Source organism: Pungitius pungitius, chromosome 8, assembly GCF_949316345.1.
Source record: "Pungitius pungitius chromosome 8, fPunPun2.1, whole genome shotgun sequence".
NCBI lineage: Eukaryota > Metazoa > Chordata > Actinopteri > Perciformes > Gasterosteidae > Pungitius > Pungitius pungitius.
In genome coordinates, this window is record NC_084907.1 from 16,368,093 (window position 1) to 16,381,019 (window position 12,927).

The window sequence follows — 12,927 nt, forward strand, 5'->3', positions numbered from 1 at the left end:
TCTATACGAACAGGGCTGAAAAAGAATATCACATGACTATTCACGTACAGGCATGCAGGTGTTGGTGTAAACCGGTTGCAAAGTTACAAAAAAACGTGTGTTATAGTACTTTTGAATAATAAATAGTTGGCCTTGATACTCTTGTTTTACTCTTAGTTATTTGTCAAACGTAATTCTCCAGCTCACACACAAATCAAATTTACCTTAAAATGAACACTTACAAATCAAAGTTAACTAGATCATGGATCTATAAATTAGATTATTTCTTCTTGGTTTCAGGGTGTTGGGTTCTCTTGCAGCTCTGCCAGATGGCTGAACTGTCTGCCGTACTAGAGAGCATTTGGGCTTGTTTTCATTTATAGTTTCTATCTGGACTTCCCAATGGTGCAGAACGAAATAAGCCTAAGTCCTTCATTTTGTGTCCGTGGTTGTTTCTGTGTGAAGCCTGCCTGGCTATTGTCAACAAAGAGCATGCTTTTAGTTCAGGTGAGCGTGTCTGTACGGCGTGGGTGCGTGGGGTTGAAGACACGGCACAGGACCGCAGGGTGGTGGGTTTCACAAAATGCTTTTTATTCGCACAATTCATCAATTAATTCGTTCGCTCGGTCGGTCGGTCCGTCTCCTCCCTCCCTCCTCGCTCGCCTCACTGTTTATAGGGGCGAGAGGAGACCCGTTAATTCCCCCCAGCTGGTTGCCAAGTGTTTCCACCTGGCACTGTTCCCCGAGCCACTCCCCCTCTCTCTCCCTCTGCAGCCGAGCCGAAACCACGCCCGCCACCACATACCCCCACCGCCCGACTTAGGCCGGGGAGCCGTCCGGCCTAGCTTACTCCCCCCCCCCTCCCTCGAGAGGGCGGGAGAGGAAGTCCGCCACGACCATCTGCGTCCCCGGCCTATGGACCACCTTGAAGTTAAAAGGCTGCATGGCCAGATACCACCGAGTGATCCGGGCGTTAGTATCCTTCATGCGGTGGAGCCATTGGAGCGGGGCGTGGTCCGAACAGAGGGTGAATGAGCGTCCCAGGAGGTAGTAGCGCAGGGAGCCCACCGCCCACCGGATGGCCAGGCACTCCTTTTCCACCGTGCTGTACCTGGCCTCCCTCTCCGATAGCTTCCGGCTGATGTAGACAACGGGGCGGTCGACCCCCTCCACCTCCTGGGACAAAACGGCCCCCAGCCCTCTGTCCGACGCGTCGGTCTGCAGAACAAACGGGAGAGAAAAGTTAGGTGTGTGGAGGAGTGGCTCCCCACAGAGAGTCTGTTTTACCTTCTCAAACGCCCGCTGGCACTGCTCCGACCACTGGACCGGATCTGACGCACCTTTCCGGGTCAGGTCGGTCAAGGGGCTGGCGAGGTCCGCAAAGCCGGCGATGAACCGTCTGTAGTAACCCGCCAGCCCCAAAAACCGCCTCACCTCTTTTTTTGTCTTAGGGCGCGGGCAGGCTGCAATAGCTGCCGTCTTGTCCACCTGAGGACGCACCTGCCCACCCCCCAAGTGGTACCCCAGATACCGTACCTCCCTCCGTCCAACTGCACACTTCCCCGGGTTGGCGGTGAGCCCGGCCCGCCTCAGCGACTCCAGCACCGCGTCCACCCGCCGCACATGCTCCGCCCAGGTGGTGCTGTGGATGATTACATCGTCCAGGTACGCGGCCGCATATGAGGCATGCGGACGCAGCACCCGGTCCATGAGGCGCTGGAACGTGGCCGGGGCACCGAACAAGCCGAAGGGAAGCATGGTGAATTGGTACAAACCATACGGAGTGGAGAAAGCCGTTTTCTCTCTGGACTCTGAAGACAGGGGAATCTGCCAGTAGCCCTTAGTTAAATCCAGGGTCGTAAAAAAACGTGCAGTGCCCAGCCGGTCCAGGAGTTCGTCGACCCGGGGCATTGGGTAGGCGTCGAATCGTGACACGTCGTTTACCTTGCGGTAGTCCACGCAGAACCGCACAGTCCCATCCTTCTTGGCCACCAGAACGATGGGGCTGCACCAGGCGCTGTTGGACTCTTCTATTACCCCCATCTCCAACATAGCCGCTAATTCCTCCCGAACCACTTTTCTTTTGTGTTCGGGTAGTCTGTAGGGTCGTGACCTCACCGTCACCCCCGGGGGTGTCTCGATTCGGTGCATTATCAGGTCGGTGCGGCCTGGCCGGGGGGAGAACACATCAGCAAACCGCTTCTGCAACTGGGCAATGTCCGCTCTCTGGTCCTCAGAGAGATGACCCTCACACGGGAGCGGGGTGGGATTAGCCGCTTTTGGCACCTCCGGCCCCAGGTCCTCTCTTTCCGATACTGTGGAAATCAGAGAAACAGACTCCGCCTCCCTCCAGGGTTTCAGGAGGTTGAGGTGGTATATTTGTGTAGCCCCGCCCCTGTCAGACCGCACCACCTCATAATCAACATCCCCCACCCGGCGTGTGACCTCGAAGGGCCCTTGCCACTTAGCCAGGAGTTTTGAGTTGGAAGAGGGAAGTAATACAAGTACCTTTTCTCCCGGTGTGAATTCTCGCAGCTTGGCCCCTCTGTTGTACAGCCGTTGTTGTCGTTCCTGGGCCTGGAGCAAATTCTCCCGTGACATCCTCCCCAGTGTGTGGAGCTTTGCTCGCAGGTCCAGGACGTACTGGATCTCGTTCTTTCCGGGGCTCGGACCTTCCTCCCAGCTTTCTTTAATAAGGTCCAGCACCCCTCTTGGTGACCTGCCAAACAGAAGCTCAAAGGGAGAAAATCCCGTGGAGGCCTGGGGGACCTCCCGGACTGCAAACAACAGAGGGTCAAGCCATTTGTCCCAATTACGTTCATCGTCGCTAATAAATTTACGAATCATGGACTTCGGCGTCCTATTCATCCGCTCTACCAACCCGTCGGTCTGGGGGTGGTACACACTCGTGCGGACGGACTTAATGCCCAGTAACCCGTAAAGTTCTCCCAGTGTGCGCGACATGAACGAGGTGCCCTGGTCTGTTAGAATCTCTTTCGGGATTCCAACCCGGGAGATGACCTGAAACAGAGCCTGCGCGACGCTCTTTGCAGAGATATTGCGCAATGGCACTGCCTCCGGATACCGGGTTGCGTAATCCATGAGGACTAACACAAAGCGGTATCCGCGTGCGCTCCGGTGAAATGGCCCGATGAGGTCCATGCCGATGCGCTCGAACGGAACCTCCACCAACGGTAGCGGCCGCAGCGGGGCACGTGGTATGGCTGGTGAATTAACCAATTGACACTCCGGGCAAGACGCACACCAGCGGCGCGCGTCCGCCCGGATGCCTGGCCAATAAAATCGGGCCATTATCCGGTCTAGTGTTTTCCCGTATCCCATGTGACCCGCCATCGGATTATAGTGAGCCGCCTGGAAAACCATTTCCCGGCGGCTTTTCGGTACTAACAACTGGGTGTTTTCCTGCCCTGTTCGAGTGTCACGACTCACTCTATACAGTCTGTCCCTAATCAATGAGAAGTGCGGGTACGACTGTGCTGCGTCAGGGCGCACCAAATGACCATCAATTCTTATCACTTGGTCGTAGGCTGAGCGTAGAGTATCGTCACGAGACTGCTCGAGTGGAAAATCTTCCATGGAGCGGAACTCGGGAACCGCCGGGGTCTCCTCGGGAGGCTCCGCCGGTTCCCCCTCTTCCCCGGCGGCGTCGGACGACCTCGCGTCACCGCTGAGCACCGCACACATACCGCATGTCCCTGTCGGTCGTGAACGCACCCCCGCAGCCTGCCCCATTAGCGTGTTAAATCCCTCCCAATCCGTTCCCAAAATTACGGGGTGCGTCAGGTGGGAGCTAACCGCGACCTTTATTCTATATTTTTTTCCCCTGAACCGAAGTTCGACGGACACTATGGGATACTCGTGAATGTCCCCGTGCACACACCTTATTTTCACCCGCGACGCTTCTACCAATGCCCCTGGCCGAACCAGGCTCTGGTGTATCATGGACTGCGAACAGCCCGAATCCACCATCGCCTGGCGTGTACCCCCCTGGATTCTTACCGGAACGCGGTACGTCGCTCCCGGGCCGGGGGAGGGTGATGGAGCGCCGGCAACCCGGATCACCTGCCCCACCTCCATCAGCGGGCACTCCCTCCGCAGATGGCCGGGCTGCCCACACTTCCAGCACTCCTGCCCTGGCGTTTGAGAACCTCCGAGTGGGTCAGGAAGAGTGCCGGCCCCGGTCGGTGCTGCGTGGTCGGCCCCCCTGGTACGAGCTGGTGACCGCGGCGTCGGCAAGGGCCACCCTGCCGCCGGCTGCTGGGTCCTCCTTCGCGGCGTGGGGACCGGCTGCGGCGGCGCGGGCGGGCGCCCGGCGTCGCCCCGTCCGCCGGGGTGGACCGCCAGGTGATCCTCTGCCAGGGTGACCGCGGCCTCCAACGTCGCCGGACGGTGGTACTGGACCCACGACGAGGTCCGCGGCGGGAGCCCCCGCAGAAACTGCTCCGTCACCACCTTCTCCACCACCGCCGGTGCGCCACCCGCGCCCTCCGGCTGCAGCCACCTGTTGGCCGCGTCCCGTAGCCGCTGAGCAAAGGCGAACGGACGGTCCTCCGGACCCAGCCTCGCCTCCCGGAAACGCCGCCTGTGGTCCTCGGGGGAGAGCCCCAGCCGGTCCATGATGGCCCTCTTTACCCCGGCGTAGTCCTGTCTTGCCCCGGGCGGCAGACCCAGGGCAGCTGTCTGCGCCTCTCCGGTCAGTAGTGGCAGCAGGCGGATTGCCCGTTCGTCCGCCGGCCACCCGCATGCCTCCGCCATCGCCTCGAACATTTCCAGGTACGACTGTACCTCGTCCGCCGGCGTCATTTTATGCAGCACCACCCCCGCGTACGCCGGGGGACCCGGTACCGGTGCTGCCGCGGCTGGCCGGGCCACCAGCTGCTCCAACACCCGGGTCTGCCGATCCGACTGGGCTTGGAGCGCCCCCAGAAAGTGCCGGTTGACCTCGGCCTGCTCCCGCTGCATCGCGGCGATCTCTCCCAGCATCCGCCCGAGCGCGATCGCCGGCTGCGCCATCCCCTCCGCCTGCTGATCGCCGGGTTCCATACCTAGTTGGGCGCCACTGTACGGCGTGGGTGCGTGGGGTTGAAGACACGGCACAGGACCGCAGGGTGGTGGGTTTCACAAAATGCTTTTTATTCGCACAATTCATCAATTAATTCGTTCGCTCGGTCGGTCGGTCCGTCTCCTCCCTCCCTCCTCGCTCGCCTCACTGTTTATAGGGGCGAGAGGAGACCCGTTAATTCCCCCCAGCTGGTTGCCAAGTGTTTCCACCTGGCACTGTTCCCCGAGCCACTCCCCCTCTCTCTCCCTCTGCAGCCGAGCCGAAACCACGCCCGCCACCACAGTGTCCTAATGGATGCTGCTCTGCTCTGCACTCCGCTCGCGGTTACAGCAAATAACCTCCGTTGTTGTTCCAGCCAATAGCATTACAATCCCCAATAGCGTAGCAACCGCCCTCAGGTGGCCCCCTGAGATGCGAAACACGGTTTACGGAGTCCCCACTGTTGCACTGTTTAAGCTGTTAGCACTGTAAGGTATGAGCTGCTGACCCAGCCGTTTTGTATTGAGCAGCTTTATCGTTGGACAAGATAAAGTTCATGGAGATCAAAATGACTTTTTAATATGAAATGATTAAAATGTGTGTAAAATGTGGCTTTTATAGTAGCATGTGTGTGCTTATAAGTGGTTACATAAGCCCAAATGTCAAGCTGCTCACCAACAATTATTTTATTTTTATTTAAGTCATTGTGCAATAGGTTTTATTTATCATCTTGTACATGAGTGGCTGCAACACCTGAATTCAAGATCCATAACGGAATATCATTCAAACAATTATGTCCAGCAATGAATTGTACAATTGAATCAAGTTCAGTTACGAATGAATGATGACAGAGGTCGATCATTCGCAGGGCTTTAGTCCAAGTAGCAGAGCGGCCTTGACATTGATCATTTTATATCACTGAACAAGTGGTCACAGTGATGGTCTGTGAACCCAGACAGGGGAAGACAGTTCATTCGTCACACAGGATTTGCATTTACATACAATGCAGACAAAGGCGCTACATTTAGTGTCTGTGACATTTTACAACATGACGTCTTAAAGTAATTTCTTTATGAGTCTCATTTGCATCTAGATAGGTTTGTTTCTTGTCCATACACCACTGATACCAAACTGATGTGGTCCCCTGTATCGCCCCCTAACACAGATGGACACATCCTCCAGCTTCCTGTCCCTGTCCATCTTTGTCTACGTCTGTAAGATGCACATGTCACGTGAGTCAATGTTTGATATTCTCCTCCTCGGTTTGTTCACTCCCATAGAGGGCGAGCTTTTAACACGGGTTACTCTGCGGGGAGAAGATTATAATACTTTTAATTCCGGGTGACGCAAACGAACTGGGAGTATTTCACAGGAAAAAAGTAAATAAAGTAGCACACCCTGTGCGAAACGACTGCGCTTCAGCGGGAAATGACACATTGATGAGAAGCTTCGGGAACTTGGTCGTGACTCATTCGGCATCTCGGATCCCCCCCCCCCACCACCACCTCCCCTGCCACCAGGTAGGCACGAGCCACTTCGTTTTTAGGGACCACAGCCTCGGACCGTATGCAGACCAAGTCCCGCGTCATGCGCGCAGCTCCGCGTCCCGGGACGGATCCTGCAGGAACTCCCATCAACAAACACTGCCTCTGCCTCCACGGGGACCTGAAACATGCGAACCCTTAGTCCGGGTGTCTCAGTCGGCGCCCACAAACCCAAACGGGGAACTCCCTCGACGTGCGCAGGCTGTCGCTCCGCGGAGCGCGCGCTCCTCCAGCACCCGCGAACATGTCCTCGGCTCTGCCCTCCTCCAAAGCCTTCTACATCGGGATGGAGGTGGTGATCGCCGTGTCGTCGGTCATCGGTAACGTGATGGTGGTGTGGGCCGTGCGGATTAACCGCGCTCTCAGAGACACCACGTTTTGTTTCATCGTGTCCCTGGCCTTGGCTGACATTGCGGTTGGGGCTCTTGTCATCCCCCTCGCCATAACCATCAGCATCGGACTCCAGACGCACTTTTACAGCTGCCTGCTGGTCGCCTGCACCGTGCTCGTCCTCACGCAAAGTTCCATCCTGGCGCTCCTGGCCATCGCCATCGACCGCTATCTGAGAGTCAAAATACCCATGAGGTAGGCCTAAAGGTGACTTCTTCTACTTCCCAGTATTTGCTCTCTTTTAGAGGAGCCTTTGTGTGTGAACTGCTGCTCGGACGGAGGACACCCGCCGGAGCGGCCGTGCAGGATTTTAATTTTAGCTCCAGCCAGAAAAAAATAAATAATATGTAGAGTGAGGGTGTGTCTTATCATCTTTATTAATTCACAGTAACCATAAAGTAGGGCTATGTCATATCTGAACGGGAAACCACACGGTGTAATTATCTTAATTCGGTTTTGTACAGTTTATGATATTATTTCAAATGATATTTTGGGTTATTAATTCGTTATTGATTCACGTTGTCATTGTCATCTCCTTAAGTGGCAAATCTCCGACTCATCATTCTATCCCAAATTGAAGCTGTGCTCCTCAACAAAACATCTCAAATGAACTGCCCTCTCCAAAAAAAAGATGTTGTATTTATTGCCCCCCGCCCCCCCCCTTTGTTTTTGAATTTTTTAAATCTTAATATATTTCAGCCTGCAATGTATTTGTATCAAACATGAAAGGTAGAGGAATAGAGAGATATGCTACTGTACAGTATGTGGCACAAAGATGTTGAATTTCACATCTGTGGTGAGGCCGGCGGTTCTTGAGTCTGACCTAAAAATGAACAATAAGCACTTCTTCCTTTATGTTTGGTTTATAACTGGCTTAACGATAGACCAGATATCTGAATGGGGACGAAGTAAATTCCACCAATTAGAAGGAAAGCGCCTCTTGCCTTACCGAGGCAACTCAAATTTCAGGTTGGCTAATTGGGTCTGGCATATAGCGCATGATTGGTCAATAGACTCATAGCTGCTCTCTGATGGATTGCATAATTTCTCAAGCTGGCAATCTATGCTCACAAATAAAAATCCCAAAACACGCTGCACTGTTACTCAGACGACATACATAGCTGACAATGGACAGGAACGACAATTATATTTGACTTCTTATTTATCATTGCAGTGCAGGTTTTTTTTTACCAAAGTACTGGATGTAACTAAAATGTTGAATTGTAATTATCACACATATTAGTTGAAATCCCATTCTGGCATAAAATGCTTTGATTGGCAGAAAAAGTGGTCTGGTGAGAGCTCAGTCTTTCTCACAAGTCTGATAATATGTGCTTTCATTTCCCTGCACATCCCTTATAATCCTGGTACTTATTTGTTCATTGGATTATAAACACAAAGGAATTGTATTTTACTGTCTGGTGAAAATATGAGCCAGAAATTGAGTGCTTCTTCCTATACCACCCGTGGGACCCGAGGGACACAACTTAGCAGCCACTGATTTCTTTTTATAGCGGAGGTGGTTTGGAAGCACGCTGTCGCGATATCGATGGTGTGTCTGAGATTTGAAAAAGGACCAAAGTATTACTAGTGCGCTTAGCCGGAAGATGGAATTTAGCAGGTGGAAATCACTTAGGAAAATTGAGATAGATGGAGGACGGTCACGTCCAAAGAGCATTTATTTGGCAGAACGAACAGCTGATCTGCAAGCCGACAGAAAGCCGGGCGTCAACAGCGGCTGCAGAGAGCTTTTTGACTAAAGATAACAATGTTGAGAACACCTACTGCATACTCTCTTCAAACGACCTCTGAGTATTCATCGGCCCTTCCTGCGTTGCGTCTGACTCACCCTGCCTGAAGTTTGCCACGGAGCACGAGTGATAACAAGACCGGGGCCTGTCCCTATTGAGTCAGCACCAACTCTTTTGAAATAAAGGTTCAACGGCTTTAATCATTAGTCCAGTCTGATAAATAAATCTAATGACTAATTCATGGACCTGTCTAAGAGCAGACCGTTTTGTGGGAGAGACAGGATGAGCGACACCCTGACAACCTTCAGACTGTTATTTTAGGCATCACCACACCCACCTTGTCCTGAGCAGCGGAGATGTCTTGCTTGTATCTGCTTGCTTGTTAGCATTCTTCCCCAAACACAGCAGGGATTCACAGAGGAAGAAGACCAAAGGGAAACTATGTCACCTGCCGCCACAGGGCAGAGAAAAAAAACAGTTTTTAGAGTAGTATTTTGCTCAGCGAAGGAGTCGTAGTGACGTGATGTATTGCTTATGTATTTTTTCAATTTTAAGAAAAAGAAAACGGAGTAAACTGCAATCATACATTTGCGCTTTCTTTACAAAGAAATCTGACCGTAAAGTCTGACATCTGAAGATTTGGTCTTGTTTTGCCTTCCATGTGCACTAACTGAACTGAGAAGTAAAGTTCTCTCCCTTGTTGTCATAGCTACAAGCGGGTGGTGACTCCCAGACGAGCTGGCACGGCCGTGTTACTGTGTTGGCTGGTGTCCATCATAGTTGGGCTCACGCCCATGTTGGGTTGGAATAACCTCCAGGTTCTCCGTGACAATAAATCCCTGCTCAGCGATGAGCTCTTGGTGACCTGTGAGTTTGAGACGGTCATCAGCATGGACTACATGGTCTACTTCAACTTCTTTGGCTGGGTGCTGCCCCCTCTGCTCCTCATGCTGGCCATCTATGTGGAGATTTTCTACATGATCCACAAGCAGCTCAACAAGAAGGTGAGGGGTTCCCCTTGTGCTCTCCGATGAGACTAAACATATTTGTGTCCGCTGACGTCCTTCTCCTCTATTGCTTTGTAGGTGTCGGCCAGCCACACGGACCCCAGCCGTTACTATGGCAAGGAGCTGAAGTTAGCCAAGTCGCTGGCCCTTGTTCTTTTCCTCTTTGCAGTCAGCTGGCTCCCTCTCCACATCCTCAACTGCATCACCCTCTTTTGCCCCGCCTACGAAAAGCCAATGTTCCTCATTTACATCGCCATCCTCCTCACCCACGGAAACTCGGCCGTCAACCCCATCGTGTACGCTTTCCGCATCAAGAAATTCCGCACGGCGTTTCGTAAAATATGGAAACTGTATGTGCTTTGTCAGGATCCCGTCGGTCGGCTCCCTCAAAGAGGGAGCCAGAGAGGACAGAGTCATGAGAGGAGGCTGAAGCAGAATGATGATGACGATGATGATGTGTGACCATTGGCAGCTAATTGGATCTCTGTGTGAGGTTTCACTGGTTCACAGAATGAACAAGACTCGGGATACATTTTCATGCTCGAGGGGTTACTGTTCAAAACGGCCATAATGGCATCACAGGACTTCAGAGGAATGAAAGCGATGAGGGAAACTCCTTCTTGGACTCTGAGAGGACATGATGACAAATCGCCATGGAGAGAAGATAAATATTTTAAATCAGACTTTGATTTGAACAAGACTGATTATTTATTTCTACACCTATTGACAAAATGAAGATGATGTTGAATTACATTAGGGGCTTTTCATCAGTTTCAACGTCAACCCATTGAACTTCAATCCGTAAGTGTATATTTGTAGCACATCCGGTACTAGAGTGTATGCTGGATTGTATTTCTTATCCGAATTTGAATTAAAACTCATGGCCTTACGGATGTGAATGGCGATGCATCGTATTGTCTGTTACATTTACATGCTTATTTCTGTGGCCTCTAGAATAGAAAATGTAATGAAGAGGAACTATTGTTTTATTAGTGTTAATCTGGTAAACGACTTAAGCAGGATGTTGGTGCAACCGCTTTGTTGCTTTGAAATGACTAAATGCGGAAATGTCTGTTTCAAATATTGTTTTTAGACTATTTGACTGAAACATCATCTATGCTTAAAGAAAATGACATGATATTCCTACTTAAATAAATGTCAACATGAACAATGGTAAAAAAAAAAAGACTGTGCAACCACCTGTTAGTAATTTCATTATGGTGGCTGCAAGATACAGCCAATAAGCTTTGTTTAATCAAGGTGATTATCATTTCCACGGTATAATGTACCTCTACTGTACACATATCTTCAGGTCCCAATTCCTTGTGATGAAGTAAGTATACCCATGTAGCGTCATTCCTCTTAATAAACTGACCAGAGTTGGCCTTTAAAATGAGTGAGATTGGACAATATGTGTATCCATTTAGGTGGGAGGTATTGTATAAATTCACCTCAGTGAGCCAAACGCTGTTCACCTCTGGCTCATCCTCTTACAGCTGTTGATTGAGATAGCAGATTGGGAAATACACCCTTCAAGCATCACATTAGATTATTTTTATTGACATACAGTAGACAAATCGAGTCAGTAACCCAGATATCTCTGGGCACATGGTGAGTTCTAATCAACTTTTATAATACTGTACAGGCATTAGAAGGTGGAGGTTTTAGAACCCGCTTTGTGCATTGTGACAGAAATAGCGTCTTTATATTGTGTCTTTAATCGCCTCTCTATATTGAGGCTGAAGTCATCAAAGGTGGGAGGCCATTATTTGATGTACACAATGATCTTTTGTCACTCGCCAGAGACAGCGGCTCATGCGTGAATAACGGAGGAGGTTATTATGGTGCAATAGTCCAGGGTGGAGGTGGAAAGATTATTCTGTTTACAAGGGAGCAAGGTGCCGTAAATTGTAGCTGAGAAACTTTTCAGAATCAAAATAAACTTTATTGGCCAACTATGCGTGCACATACCAGGAATCTGACTTCTGGAGTTGAGGGGTCAAAGAGTCTGCAGTTTTCGTCTGTGTGGAGGTCGATATGAAGGTTGCACTGTGTATTACAAACGTCTCCCAGCTGTATTTGCAATGCTTCTCTTGTAATAATGTTTCCAAGTAATACTTTTCTGACTTTTGTGCTCCTGGGAAATTATTTTAAATCTTCTATATGCATAATTTATTATAAACACTATATAAAAGATAAAAAGCGTATGGTATTTTTAAATTGTTTCAGGGAGTAAGGGAGTTGGTTCTTGGAGGAAGGACAAGACGTGAGGGTGGTAAATAAAACACAATTTGTGAAGAATTCTCAGATGAACATCAAAATATTCAGTCTAGTATATTATAGATGTATAGATGTATAGTGCTGGATGTTCAGAGCGGTACGTGATGTTAATGGTGTGCTGTTTTGTCACATCTCTTCACTGAAAAAAGTAGTGGATTCTTGATTTTAGTTGAACGTGAACATTTTGCCAATGCAGTTTATGTTAACTACTGTTCTGTTGGCAAAAACACTTCCATCAAACGCTAGAGGAAGAAAAATAAAGTTGCTTTCATGATGGAAGCAGAATAAGAATTTGGTAAGAGTCAGTTATTTTAATAGTCAACATAAGTTCGCAGGTTGCAACAACACATCATCAATCAAATGTCTTTGCTCACTCTTTCTGAATATTAAGTTAGAAGTTCATGTATGGCCATTTAAATAGTTTTAGATTTTGTTTTATGAATTGACTCAAAAAGATCTTTGTATCTGAACACAAAAGTTAACATAACTTTACATTTTGACTTCAATTCAACTCATTTTATTTTGTATAGCCCAAAATCGCAAATGACAAATTTGCCACAGAGGGCTTTACAGTCTGTAGACATGCGGCATCCTCTGTCTGTAGTAACATTGTTAATTGCTGCAGCACACTGCAGCGCTTGCTTTAACAGATGTGGTAATCAATATTATTAACAATACTATAATATTTCTGCACTGGCCAGTAAAAATGTCTCAAGTGAAAAAAGGGGCAACAGTCATAGTCATTTGGGAGCAATACATTCACATAAATGGGCTGATGCCAGAAAAGTTGTCACGGTCAGGGTTCATTTATTTCACAAACTGAAGCTTCATTCTATGAAAAATAAACTCAAGGCCAACTGAACGTTTTATCCGTAAAAGAAACTAGCACAAGCACACTTGACTCTCCATCTTGC

The 12,927-nt window shown here is 49.8% G+C and overlaps 1 protein-coding gene across 1 annotated transcript; it reads left to right on the plus strand.

The window, feature by feature from the left end:
* Nucleotides 1–6,780: 6,780 nt before the first annotated feature.
* LOC119194111 (adenosine receptor A1-like) lies at nt 6,781–10,919 on the plus strand. The gene is made up of 3 exons (XM_037448201.2): nt 6,781–7,170; nt 9,436–9,730; nt 9,812–10,919. Exons 1-3 carry the CDS (start codon nt 6,830–6,832, stop codon nt 10,193–10,195), a joined length of 1,020 nt encoding a protein of 339 aa, XP_037304098.2. The 5' UTR covers nt 6,781–6,829; the 3' UTR covers nt 10,196–10,919.
* Nucleotides 10,920–12,927: the final 2,008 nt, after the last annotated feature.